A 12245-nucleotide genomic window follows, 5' to 3' on the forward strand; every position below is an offset into this window, starting at 1 on the left:
GAGAGGGTCTTCTGGAGGCTGAGCCAGCCCCAGACACCTGCCCCTCTCCCCCTTGTACACCCAGGTGAAGAGTACCGGCCGCTGCTCTTCTACCAGGAGACCACGGCTCAGATCCTGGCCCAGGCCCTCAACCCCCTGGATTATAGGAAGTGGAGGATCAAGTCAGCGTACTGGAGGGCCCTCAAGGTGTTCAAGGTAGGAGGGGGGACCCTGGAGCCAGGCTCACGACTCTGTGACAACACAGGACAATGGCCACTCAACCTTCTCCAGCTCAATGAGAGGGGAGGGGTTGGGATGTGCTGAGACCCTCTCAGAATAGATTACATGGGACTTGATGGGGAAACTGAGTCATAGAGTCTGGTTGATGGCCTGAGTTTGCCCCCCATGGAGGAAGGACTGCATCTGGGACAGAAGGAGAGGGGAGGGAACCCCTCCTGCGTTGGTGAGGAGGGCTGTGGGGCTCGGATGAGGGAGTGGGTCAAGGGGAGCTCAAATGAGGACGAGATTGGGTTATGCTGACCATTTGCTGCTTCCCTGGGCTAAAGTCTCCTGAGGATTAGATCTGAGCGGGGTGCCCAGCTGCTTGACACGAGGCACACCTGCAGCTGCCTTCCGCCACCCAGGACAAAAGAGGCAGGGGTCTCACCTCCCAGCCCTTGTCTCCTCCTGGAGATAACCCAGAAGCCACCAATGCACATAAATGCTGAGCTTCTTGGTCCCAGGGGGCAAATAATGAACTATATTTACACTCCACGGTGGCTCTGGTGGCATCACGACCTTGGGCCTCTCTGAGCCTCAGTCTCCTCCACTAGAAAATGGGGCAAATGATAGTGTTTCTTCTGGAGCGGTTGTATTTGTAAGTTATTGCTGTAACAATGCCGCATAACAAACAAGCCCCCCAAATCGCACTGACTTACAATGACGGTATTGTTTCTCGTCTGTCTTGGGGGACCATACTTCATTCAGGCTGCGTGCGGAGCTTCTGGTCTGCCCAGCATCTCATCCTGGGGCCACCGTGTACTTTGTGGGTATGCTCTTGTCTTGGCACAAGAGGCCAAGACAAATTTGCACGCACATTTTAAGGCTCTCCTCCCATCACATTCCCCAACCACCCATCGGCCGAAGCTCGTCCCGTGGCCATGTTCCACATCAGTGGGGCAGGAAATCATATTCTGCAGCCTTTAATCACTTGACAAAGGACGTGGGCATTTAATTCTGTTCCAGGAAGGGATTGAAGAATTGCAAACGGTATCAGACTTATCACAGTTTTGTTAAATTGTGACAATTTCATAAAAACGACTACGTGAAGGGCTGAGTATGGTGCCAGACAGGCATTTGCCTCGTTTCATTGCACTTGGCTTTCCCAAGCTTCACAGACACTGTGTCTCTTACAGATTGCGGGTCTGCGGCGACCCCACACTTGGCAGGTCTGTTGGCACCACTTTTCCAAAAGCATTTGCTGATTCCGTGTCCCTGTGTCACATGCTGGGATTTCTTGCAATATTTCAGACTTTTCACCACTACTCCGAGGGTCGTGGTGATCTGGGAGCGGTGATTACAGCTCGCTGGGAGCTCAGGTGCTAGTCAGCATCTTTTAGCAATAACGTATTTTTTAATTGAGGAAACGTACATTTTTCGAGGCACCGTGCTACAGCACTCTTAACAGACGGCGTAGTGTAAACGTAACCTTTATATGCACTGGGAAACCAAAAAAATTCGTTTGACTCGCTTTACTGTGACATGCGCTTAACTGAGGTGGTTTGGAACCGAACCCGTGATGTCTGCGGTTTGCGTGTAGTGAGCGCTCCATACGTGTGATTATTTAGTCATTGGCTGAAAGCACAAGGTGTGCAGTCCGTCGGAGCTGGCCCCGGATCCCAGCTTCACATACCCTTCTGTGTGTCTTTGGAGACGTTCCTTAACCCCTCTGAACCTTAGTCTCTTTTTCCGGAAGGTGAGGGAAAGAACAGTTTCTACGCACGGGGCCGTGGTCAGGATTAGTGGTGAGGTGCCACCGTCCGCTGAGTCAACGGCCCCCCAAAGTTGGCCAGGTTCCGATCCCCAGAAACGTGACTGTGTTACCTTCCTGACAAAAGGGATTTGCAGGTGTGATGAAGGGTCTGGAGAAACAGAGAGTCTCCTGAATTAGGCAGGTGGGCCTGATGTCATCACAAGGGTCCTTATAGGGAAAGAGGGGGGCTGGGGGGGGGGCCAGAGTCGGAGGACATGGGATCACAGAAGCACAGCTGGGAGTGACCGGGAGCCACAAGCCAGGGGATGCCCGTGGCCCCGCCGACACCTCGATTTTAGGACCCCGTGCCCCAGAGCTGTACGGGGATGGATTTGTGTTGCTGGAAGGCCCTCGGCTTGGGCCGCTGCTCCAGCAGCAGCAGGAGACGACTGCCGGCGCGGGGCCCGGGCCTGCCCGAGGTCGGGCCCTCAGCCATGGCGGCCGCGTTCTGGCGTACCCTTGCCCCGGGTTCGGCCAGCCCAGACGCGGGCCTCCCTGGTGACACCCTCCTGCGTTGGCACCCTTGCCAGCTGCCCGTGGAGTTCCTGCTGCTGCTCACCGTCCCCGTCGTGGACCCCGACAAGGAGGACGGGAACTGGAAGCGGCCCCTCAACTGCCTGCACCTGGCCATCAGCCCGCTGGTCTTGGTCCTGACCCTGCAGTCGGGGGCCTGTGAGTATCCCCTCCCCCAGGCCAGCCCACCTTCCTCCCCCCACATTCCAGAGTTTTCTTTGCAACCGCACCGCTGGGCCCTGAGCCCACGGCGGAATCCTGGGCATATAGCAGGCACTTAATATATGCTTGTACCGTAAGGGACACCAGCATCCCACGCTCAGCTGGTCCAGTACTGCCGGCCACAGATGGAGGCTGCAAACTGGTGACCCTCAGGCTAGGTCCAGCCCTCTGCTCGCTTGCCTGCATTAAAATACTTGGAGATTTCGCATCAGAATCCAGGTCCGGCCTTCTCCAGAAGACCTGGGCCCCATTCCCGAAGGGAGAACTGACTGGCGCTGAGAAGGGCGCCCCCGGTGGGGGGTTGTCCGTGGTCTGCAGCCAGGCAGTCCCCTCCCTTGCTTCTTGGGGGACCTGGCTGGGGAATTGGAGTTTTCTCTGTCTGCTCCAGGCTGTCCTTGCCCTTTCCGACCTGATCTGGCTCAAGAAATGCCCAGTGTTATCAGGCGCCTTCCGACTCCCGCCGCTCGGGCTTCTTGCTGTCGTCTGCCTTTAGTATCTCATGCTGCCCGCTCCTCTCTGTCCCCTGGGCGTCCCCTGGAGGTGGAGGAGGTAGGGCGCTGGGGACAAATGCATGGCTGGGCATGGCATTTTTGCTGTAACAGGGTCAACAAATTCCCTGTGGGGCGCCTCCCAGATTAATGGGGGGAGGGGACACTGTGAGAGAGACCTCCAGGGCTCCGTGTGACCCCAGGGCTGAGAAGGGCGCCCCTTCGGGGTGCCAGCTGTCTGGCTCGTTAGTCTTTCGTTCCCTGTTGAGCAGATAAACCTAGCCTCCCGGGCCAGGGCACTGCCAGGGACTCGTTTTCATCTTTGGGGCTTCTTAAAAGAGTAGACCCCAAGCATTAGTCACTCACAAGCCATCTCTTTGATTTTTCTCCCATCGTCTACTATTCGATTTGATTTTTCTGGAATCAGCTGTTTTTAAACTTAAAGTTATTGAAAAGGAAGCTATGTCACCCGCACCAATAGGAAACTGGCTTCATTGCCAGTAAATTCAAGGTAGCTGCGAAGATAAACACAATAAAAGTAAAGCATCTGAGCCTGGAGCCTTTGTTCCACAGGCCCTGTAGCAGGTGTTAGAGACGTTAACAGACCTGTTCGCGCCATTGGAGACTTTCTCTGAGGTGGAAGTCGCTCGCTTGAGATGTGATTCTGGCCTGGTAGGGTTGTGTCCACATATCAGCACCATCTGGTGATAGCACGTCCGCGCTGCGGAGATACCGGTTCAGGCGAAAGCATTTATGACCCCCTTCTGGGCTGAGCCCTGGACTCAGCTCCCTGCTGGAGGGGGTGTCGTGTCGGCCAGCAGAGCCTCCCGGCCTCCTCCCTCTCTAGGCAACCCCAGAACCATCTTTCTAAAGCGCTGCTTTTCCTATGTTGTGGTCACTCCTCCACTCAAAGACTCCATGGCTCCCCAGTGCCTCTTGGTCCAAGTCCACCCCGCCCTGACCATCTGTAAGGCAGCCACGCTCCCTGGTCTCTTCTGTTCTTGCTGGCGTCCACCTGCTTCGTTCCTTCCCACCCAGCTCTCCCCTCCTCCCCCTGCGGCCCTTGTACCCTCTGTCTGCTTATGCCTCATCGTACGTACACCCTCAGCACTCAAAGAAGCCCTTCCCGACCACCCCACACCCCAGCCACTTCCTAAAATTCACCCAGAACAGACCTGGCAAACACAGAGAAAGGGCGCCTCGCGCAGGAGTCGGGTTCGAAAGCTGCACTACCGGCCAGAACCACGTTCAGTCAAATTACCTCCTGACATTCCCGCACGGGGTATGGTGGACACGATTTTGTGTGTCAGCTCCTTTGTGTAAGTCTTATGCCAGCTGATGTCGGAGAACCAATGAGCTAGACTGAAGAAGAACGACAGGAAAGTCTTGATGCCAGTGTCTGGGCAGCCAGACCATCCACTGCCTTTGAGACCCGTACTGACTCCCTGGTGATGGAAGGGGTCGTGTGTGGAGAATTCTAGAGAGTCCCGTCTGCCTGTATGGTTTTCCTCTTTTCATGTTTTGTTGTGAAGTCCCTGGAACTTTCATAACTTTTTAAAAAGAGATTGATTTATTTATTATTTTAGAGAGAGAGAGTGGCGGGGGGGGGGTGCTAAGGGCAGAGGGAGAGGGAGCCAGAGAATCTCAAACAGACTCCTCACCGAGCATGGAGCCTGATGTAGGACTCGATCCCGTGACCCTGAGATCATGACCTGAGCTGAAATCAAGAATCAGATGCTTAACCGACTGAGCCACCCAGGTGCCCCCGGAACTTCTATAACTTTGAATGGGTTGGTTTGTGGAATGGACTTAGCAAGAGAGCAGGTGCTGGGCTCCAGGACCGGTGGGTAAGGGTTGGGTTCGACTGTACAGCTCATCACTGGACTGATGCCCATCCACTGGCAATGCCTGGCTGGAGGGTGCTGCCTTGGAGCTCATGACGGTTGATTAGTGATGTCTGCCACAGGCATGGGAGAGGACAGTAGTGGTGAGTGGGCTTAGCCATTCCCATCCTGGTCTCCCAGCAGAAGCCTGGGGAGAGTCTGTCTTTCATATTGTCTGCTTACTTTTCAATGTGGCTAGCTTGAGGGCAAGGGCTCTGTCTTTAATTCCTCTCCCCCCCCCCCACCGGAAGCGAACGCCTGGGATGGCTCTGGGGACATTGTATGTTCAAACAATCAAGTGTAAGTGAATTTTATCCCTGGATCTCTCCCCCAGTCCCTCCCACTCATTCTGGGGAAGGGGTGTGCCTTCCAGGAGCAGGGGCCAAGCTGAAGCGGTGGAGTACCAGCTCCCTTTCTTGCCCTCCACAGATGGCGTCTATGACATAGGTGGCCTCGTTCCTGTCTGGGCTGTCGTGGTGATCGTCGGCACAGCCGTGGCTGCAGTGACCTTTTTTGCCACATCCAACAGCGAGCCCCCCAGGTTTCACTGGGTAAGAATCCCATCACTCCAAGGTGGGGCGAGGGGACAGTGGAATCTCCCAGGAGGGCGTGCTGTTCGTGCCCCCGGGGCAGATAGGCCAGGAATCCCTTTCTGTAATTTAAAGCCACTTTGGAGAGTTTTGTTCCTTTTTGAGGTCTTTTTTTTTTTTCCTTTGGTAATAAATTTATCTTACTGAGATATAATTCACATACCATAGAATTCCCCTATTTAAAGTGTGGGTTTCCGTGGTTTTTTATTATATTCACAGACTTGTGCCCCTATTACCACTATCAGTCTCAGAGCATTTCAAGACCCACACCCATTAGCAGTCACTTCCTTCCCTTCTGCCCGCACCCCCACCCCCGTCCCCCTCCCTGTCCCCTTCCCCCACCAGTCTGTGTCCTGTGTCCGTAGAGTTGCCTGTTTGGACTTCTCATGGAAATGGGATCATACGATACGTGGTCTTTTGTGAGTTTGCATCAGGTTGTCAAGGTCATTCGGTGCGTTAGTCGGGGATTAGGGAGTCACTCCTTTTCACGGCTGAGCACCGTCGGTGTTGCGGGTACAGCACGTTTTGTTTTGTGTTCACCATCAGTGGACATGGGTTGTTTGTACTTTGGGGATGTTAACAAGAAGTGCTGCTGTGACGTTTGTGTAAACACGAGTGTCTGCAAATAGGCTTTTGTTTCTCTTGGGTGCATTCCTGGGTGAAGCTGCGGGGGCAGACGTTACGTTTCACTTTTTGAACAATTACCAGACTCTCTCCTGCCACGCTCTCGGGGACGCGCGTGCGTGTCCCACAGCCACGTTCCAGGGATGGAATTGTCCAGTGTTTGTGGGGTTTCGGTTTTTCCATCCTCTCCACCCTGCAGCCCGCTGAGGAATTTTTAGGCAGTTTTTCAGGATGTACTCTTCAAAGTTCGCTTAAAGTTTAATTTTTTTTTTTTTTTACTATTTATTGATTTAAAAAATTATAACTTTTATTTTGGGAAACTCTTGAATGTGTCCACCCAAGGCAGGTCGAGTTTTCAACCAATTGTTTAGAGAAATCGTGTCCAGCCAGTGTTTTTCCTGGGTTTTGAAGTACCGCACACACTTCAGCATGGATGTCCCTCAAAGACGCAGCGCTGAGTGAGGGAGGCCGTGTAATGATGTGTCTTGAGCAGGCAAATCCCCGCGGATAGGAAGCAGAGCAGTGGAGGCCGGGGCTGGAGGACGGCTGGGTGGGATGGGGAATCACTGCTAATGGGCATGGAGTTTCTTTTTGTGGTCATGGGACCTAGACTAGAAGCCAGAGAAAGCTTGCTGAACTCTTTCCTGGCAAAACAGTACTACTGAGCTAACCTTTTACGGAACACTTACTGTGGGCCGAGCACCAGCTGCTCTCAATCTATTAACTCGTGTATGCTCATGACAATCTCAGCCGGTGGGTACTGGGGTCGCCCCATTTTACCGATGAGGAACTGAGGCCGGATCCCTGTTGGGGACCGGATCCCTGTTGGAGACGGGCCTTGGTCCCATCAGCGCCCATTCCCTCCGCAGCTCTTTGCCTTCCTGGGCTTCCTGACCAGCGCCCTGTGGATCAACGCGGCCGCCACCGAGGTGGTGAACATCTTGCGGTCCCTGGGAGTGGTCTTCCGGCTGAGCAATACTGTCCTGGGGCTCACGCTGCTGGCCTGGGGGAACAGCATTGGAGGTGACTCGGGGACGGCTGGGGTTCCGGGATGAGTGCAGCCACGTCACTGCTCTTTGCCCCCTTGCCAGAGCACACGTGAGCGGGGCATCTAGGACACCTGCCCTCAGCATGTGCTTGGGTCCACTCTTGTTTTGGAGTGACCGTCACTGGGCCTTGGGGTGAGATGGCCTGAATCGTACCTGGGCCAAGAGACTATAGATGCCCCAGCTTCTTCCCCACTCCCTAATGTGTGGACATGTGGCTCCCCAGAGTTCAGGCAGGACATGGAGCCCATGGCAGTCAACCATCCTGAATGTGTACATGGATGTGTGACATATGCAGGCATTCACACATGCATACATATACCCTTCTCTAACTATAGCTGCCAGGTAGGGTTGGCTAAGTTGTGCACTGCACAAGAGCATCCAGACAAGGAGTCAGGGGGCTGAAATCTAGTTCTCCTTCCATTCACGTTTTTGGGCACCTTTTCTGAATTTGTGTAAAAGTGCTGTGCATGCTAGCAGTAATGGTATGTCATATCCCCAGAGTTGCCCCTGGTGGGAAAGAATGGGGTAGAAAGAATCAAGGAGAAAATTGTGTCATGGGATGCTGTGGCCGCAGCACCCAGCTAGCTGGTGCAAGGCCCAGATGGGCATTCATCAGTGTTTGTTGACTGAATGACTGGGTAACAACAAGGAGTGAATGACCAAAGAGGGCCAGGAGAGCCACTCACCATTCAAAGGCGTCTCTCTGTTTCCATGCAGATGCTTTCTCAGATTTCACGCTAGCCCGCCAGGGCTACCCGCGGATGGCGTTCTCAGCCTGTTTCGGTGGCATCATCTTGAGTATCCTTTGTGGGGCTGCCCTCCCCGTGGCACGGGCTCCGAGGGCCATGGGTGTGCTCCGTGCCCCACTCCTGGGATTGGCCCTTCCTGTAACACCGGGGGCAGGAGACACAGCTGCTGGGGCCTCAGCTTCCTCATCTGTAAAATGGGGATGTTGAGAGGACCGACCTCAGGCGGATTGTTGTAAGGACTGAATGAGGTGACAGAAATGCGTGGCACGTGGCAAGCACTTGGTGGTTGGCAGGTATTATAGTTAGGGCCGTGGTATTTTTTTTTTAAAGATTTTATTTATTTATTTGACAGAGATAGAGGCAGCCAGCGAGAGAGGGAACACAAGCAGGGGGAGTAGGAGAGGAAGAAGCAGGCTCATAGCGGAGGAGCCTGATGTGGGGCTCGATCCCATAACGCTGGGATCACACCCTGAGCCAAAGGCAGGCGCTTAACCGCTGTGCCACCCAGGCGCCCCAGGGCCGTGGTATTTTTTATAGATACCCCCATGCTGAGCGTACATGTGCCCTGTGGAAGACCCTCTTCCTCTTGCTTCTAGATGCCATGGTTGATGATGTTAGATGTTGGCAAGCTTTTTCTGAAAGGGCCAGAAAGTAAATATTTCAGACTTTGTGGGCCATACCAACCTCTTTGGCAGCTACTTGACTCTGCTGTTGTCGTGTGAGAACAGCCGTAGGCAATACAGAAATGAATGGACATGGCTGTGTTCCAATAAAACTTTATTTATAAAAGCGGACAGTGGGCCAGATGGGGCTGCAGGCTGTATCTTGCCACCCCCTGGTCTATCTAGACAAGACAAGGATAAGCAAGCAGCCTGGGGCTGGGGGAAGAAAGGTCTTTGAAAGTAGATGGTCTTGGGTGCCCGTGCTGGTGCCCCCACGTGCTAGCTTGTGAGCTCGGAGCTCTGTGCACGTCTTGCTCTGTGCACCAAGCACTTCCCTCTGTCAGCTCATTCCCTCCTTACAGATATGATCGAGTGCAAAATGCACGCTAGACCCTCACCTTCCTAAAAGGGCTAACACTGGGCAGGCTCTCCTCAGAGAGGGCGTTTTGGGGGTGGGGGTGCAGAGGCCATACGGAAACCCGACGGACATGCGGTTGGGGCGGTGGGGCGTTGTTCCGGCAAACTTCCTGAGCTGGGCCACAGATCTCCTGGTGGGAGTGGGGCTGGGCTGTCTGCTCCAGATCTCCAGGAGCCACGCGGCGGAGGTGAAGGTGAGTGCCGGACACTCCTGCAAGGGGCCCCTTCTCGTGCGCTCCCCCCGGGGGAGACCATTCCCATCTCAGCGGCGTATGCTTGCTGGGGAGAGGTGTTGTCTGAATTTGTGACAAGCCTGATTCGTAGAGTGTTTTAAAAATATCTTGAATAGAGGGTTGAAAAGATGTGTTCCTTACAAGTTCATGGAGTAACTAGGAAGTAGCTTCGGGAAGGGGCAAGAAGGCCCTGGATTTAGGTAATGGTCCCATCACTGAAGTCTCTTGCTGTGTGATTGTGGGTGAATTAGGACATCTCTGGGCCTCAGTCTCCTTGTCTGTGAAGTGGGGTTGATGGTCCCCCACCACCCCTGCAGGCCTCCTGGGTAGCATGCACAAGGTAAGGGCCAAGCCGAACCCCTTATCCCAGCATTGCCCAGAGGACAAACAGGATGGGGGACTAAGGCAGCCCCTGCAGGCGGGAGCCTGGCAGGTTTGGAGAAGGTTCTGAAACACATCGAATGGAGTAGGTTCTCATGTTTCCAGGATGCCCAAGAATTTCCTGGGGGTGCATGAGACCTCCAGTCCGAGGCATTCCACAGGGTGGGGCCTGGAAACCTGCATTTTAAAATAGGCTCCCTGGGGACTGATGAAGCTAGGTCACTTGAGAAAGCCTGTTCTAACAAAGGCTGAAAACGCCAGCACTTGCCGGGGCAAAGGGAGAGGGAGAGGGAGAATCTTAAGAAGAGGCTCGATCTCACAACCCTGAGATCTTGACCTGAGCTGAAATCCGGAGTCAAGAGTCGGGCGCTTCACCGACTGAGCCACCCAGGCGCCCAGGAAAGTTTGCTTTTCTGAAAGGTGAACACCATCTGCAAATTTTGTTTATACTCTTCATGGGTTTACTAGGTTCCCTTTATTATCAATTCCCAGGCAGTTGCAGACTGAGGCTTCTGGGTTGGCTCTATTTCTTCCTTTCTCTTGCTCTTTGTGGCGCATGTGTGCACGCGGGTACGCATTCCACTGCCTTTGTACCAAGTTTCCAAAATGCTCCCGCTATTATGTACGACGCAAGGTATCGGGGAAGGTCATCGGGAAGGCTGGCCGTGGGTCGTGTTGGGTGGAAAACACAGGTTGCTCTTAAGCACTACCTGGTGTGCGATTCCGTTTCTGGTTTCAGAACTGCTGTGCAGGACTGGCGTGTGTGTGTGTGTGTGTGTGTGTACGCGTGCGCGCCCACACCGTGTGTGCAGATACGTCACAGTGAGCGGTGAGGCAGGATAGGGTGTCGTTCAGAGCTTGGAGGGCGATTTGGGCTCTGTCCCTCATTAGTTTGCTCGTCCGTGGCTGGGGGTAACGGCGCTCCCCTCCCAGGCGGTGGGGAGATGGGAGGCTAGATGGCGCGGGTAACACACCCAGCCCAGTACCCAGTGTGGGGTGAGACGGATGTGAAGTCTGAAGGCAGGGAAGCGGGAAGAGGACAATTTCACTTCGTACTCTTGTGTAAGGCTTGAGAAAGGCGTGTAACACATGCATGTCACCGCCTGTATTAGTCTCCTAGGGTCGCCGTGACACAGGACCCCAAGTTAGGGCGCTCAAAGCAGCGAAGTTCAAGGTGGGACGTGGCCAGAGGGGCCAGAAGTCCTTCCCTGGCCCCTAGCGAGGGGCGGGCAACTGGTGGCTGCGGTGACCCGGCCTCTCCCCCGTTGCCCCCACAGCTGGAGCCAGATGGACTGTTGGTGTGGGTGTTGGCGGGCGCCCTGGGCCTCAGCCTCGTCTGCTCCCTGGTCTCGGTCCCACTGCAGTGCTTCCAGCCGAGCAGAGTCTACGGCTTCTGCCTGCTCCTCTTCTACGCGAACTTCCTCGTGGTGGCCCTGCTGACCGAATTTGGGGTGATTCACTTGAAAACTGCGTTTGAGTGACGCCACGTGTTGGGGCCGCCTGGTGGCCGGGAGGTGTCACTGCAGGCGGCCTCATGGACGTCTGGCCTGGGTGGCTGCGAATGGGATGGCTCGGGGGACCCCGCTGCCTCTGCTGGTGGTTCCTGGCTGCTGCCCTGTGCAGAGAGGACAGCTAAGCCTTGTGTCTGGGACATCGGAGACCGGGCTGCGCTGTGCACAGAGCTGCAGACAGAAGGGAGCCTTCCTTGGATTATCTGTGGAGCCTCTGGGGGGCTGCGTGCCTTCTGGGCCGGGGTCGGAGGACGAGCTGAGCGGAGTGTTCCAGCGCCTGTAGTCCTGCCTGCTGCCTTCCTGCATCTTTTCCTCAGGGCTCACTCAAACCGCGGCCACACCTGGGCTCGGGGTGTCAGGGCCACGCAGATGGTGGGCAGAACGCGGTGGGCCTCAGGCCGGCCCAGGCTGAGTTTTAGAGCTGCACCGTCCGACAGCAATAGAACGGGAAACACATACCAAATTTTGAAAGTTCTGGTCGAGACGTAATAAAAGCCAAAAGAAACAGGTTCTACAGTATATGTATTAATGGCTCCCGGACATCAGCATATGACACTGGCCCCATTGTGGCCGCCATGTTGGACGGCACAGCTCTAGCCTCTACCTCCAGAGTTGTCTGCTGGCTGTTGGCAAACTCCTCTGTGCCCTGAATCTTGGGTTTCCCCAGCTGTGAAACGGGCATCAGTTGGACTGTGCCCTGTCCTACCTCAGGGGGAGCCCTGGGCCGGGGTTCCAACACGGGACTGAGTGCTCCCCAGTGCCTTCCCGCGGTCAGCTGTGGCCCTGCCTTTTCAAGAAGCAGCTCTTCAGTTTGCCCGACTGCCTTCTGCCAGCAGCAGCAAAGCGATTCAACGGTCTTTTTTCCAGTGAAAAACGTTATTAAATATTTCAAGCGTTCAGAAAGCAGCACAC

At 54.8% G+C, this 12245-nt stretch overlaps 1 protein-coding gene across 4 annotated transcripts in view; it reads left to right on the forward strand.

The window, feature by feature from the left end:
• SLC8B1 (solute carrier family 8 member B1) overlaps positions 1–12245 on the forward strand; it is a 35167-nt gene that overhangs the window by 10097 nt on the left and 12825 nt on the right. For 3 of the 4 annotated variants that reach the window (XR_005831731.1, XR_005831730.1, XR_005831732.1), the window contains exons 10-15: positions 65–195; positions 2542–2683; positions 5547–5668; positions 7201–7354; positions 8098–8178; positions 9335–9402. Coding sequence is in view for 1 of the 4 variants with exons in the window: in XM_040619901.1 (XP_040475835.1) it covers positions 65–195; positions 2542–2683; positions 5547–5668; positions 7201–7354; positions 8098–8178; positions 9335–9402; positions 11100–11303 (902 nt within the window). In the remaining 3 variants the exon portion in view is untranslated. Of the gene's footprint in view, positions 1–64; positions 196–2541; positions 2684–5546; positions 5669–7200; positions 7355–8097; positions 8179–9334; positions 9403–11099; positions 12230–12245 lie in introns of those variants that run through there. The other variant, XM_040619901.1, reaches the window with a different exon arrangement.

The sequence above is a fragment of the Ursus maritimus genome, unplaced genomic scaffold (assembly GCF_017311325.1).
Source record: "Ursus maritimus isolate PB19 unplaced genomic scaffold, ASM1731132v1 scaffold_33, whole genome shotgun sequence".
In the NCBI taxonomy this organism is placed as follows: domain Eukaryota; kingdom Metazoa; phylum Chordata; class Mammalia; order Carnivora; family Ursidae; genus Ursus; species Ursus maritimus.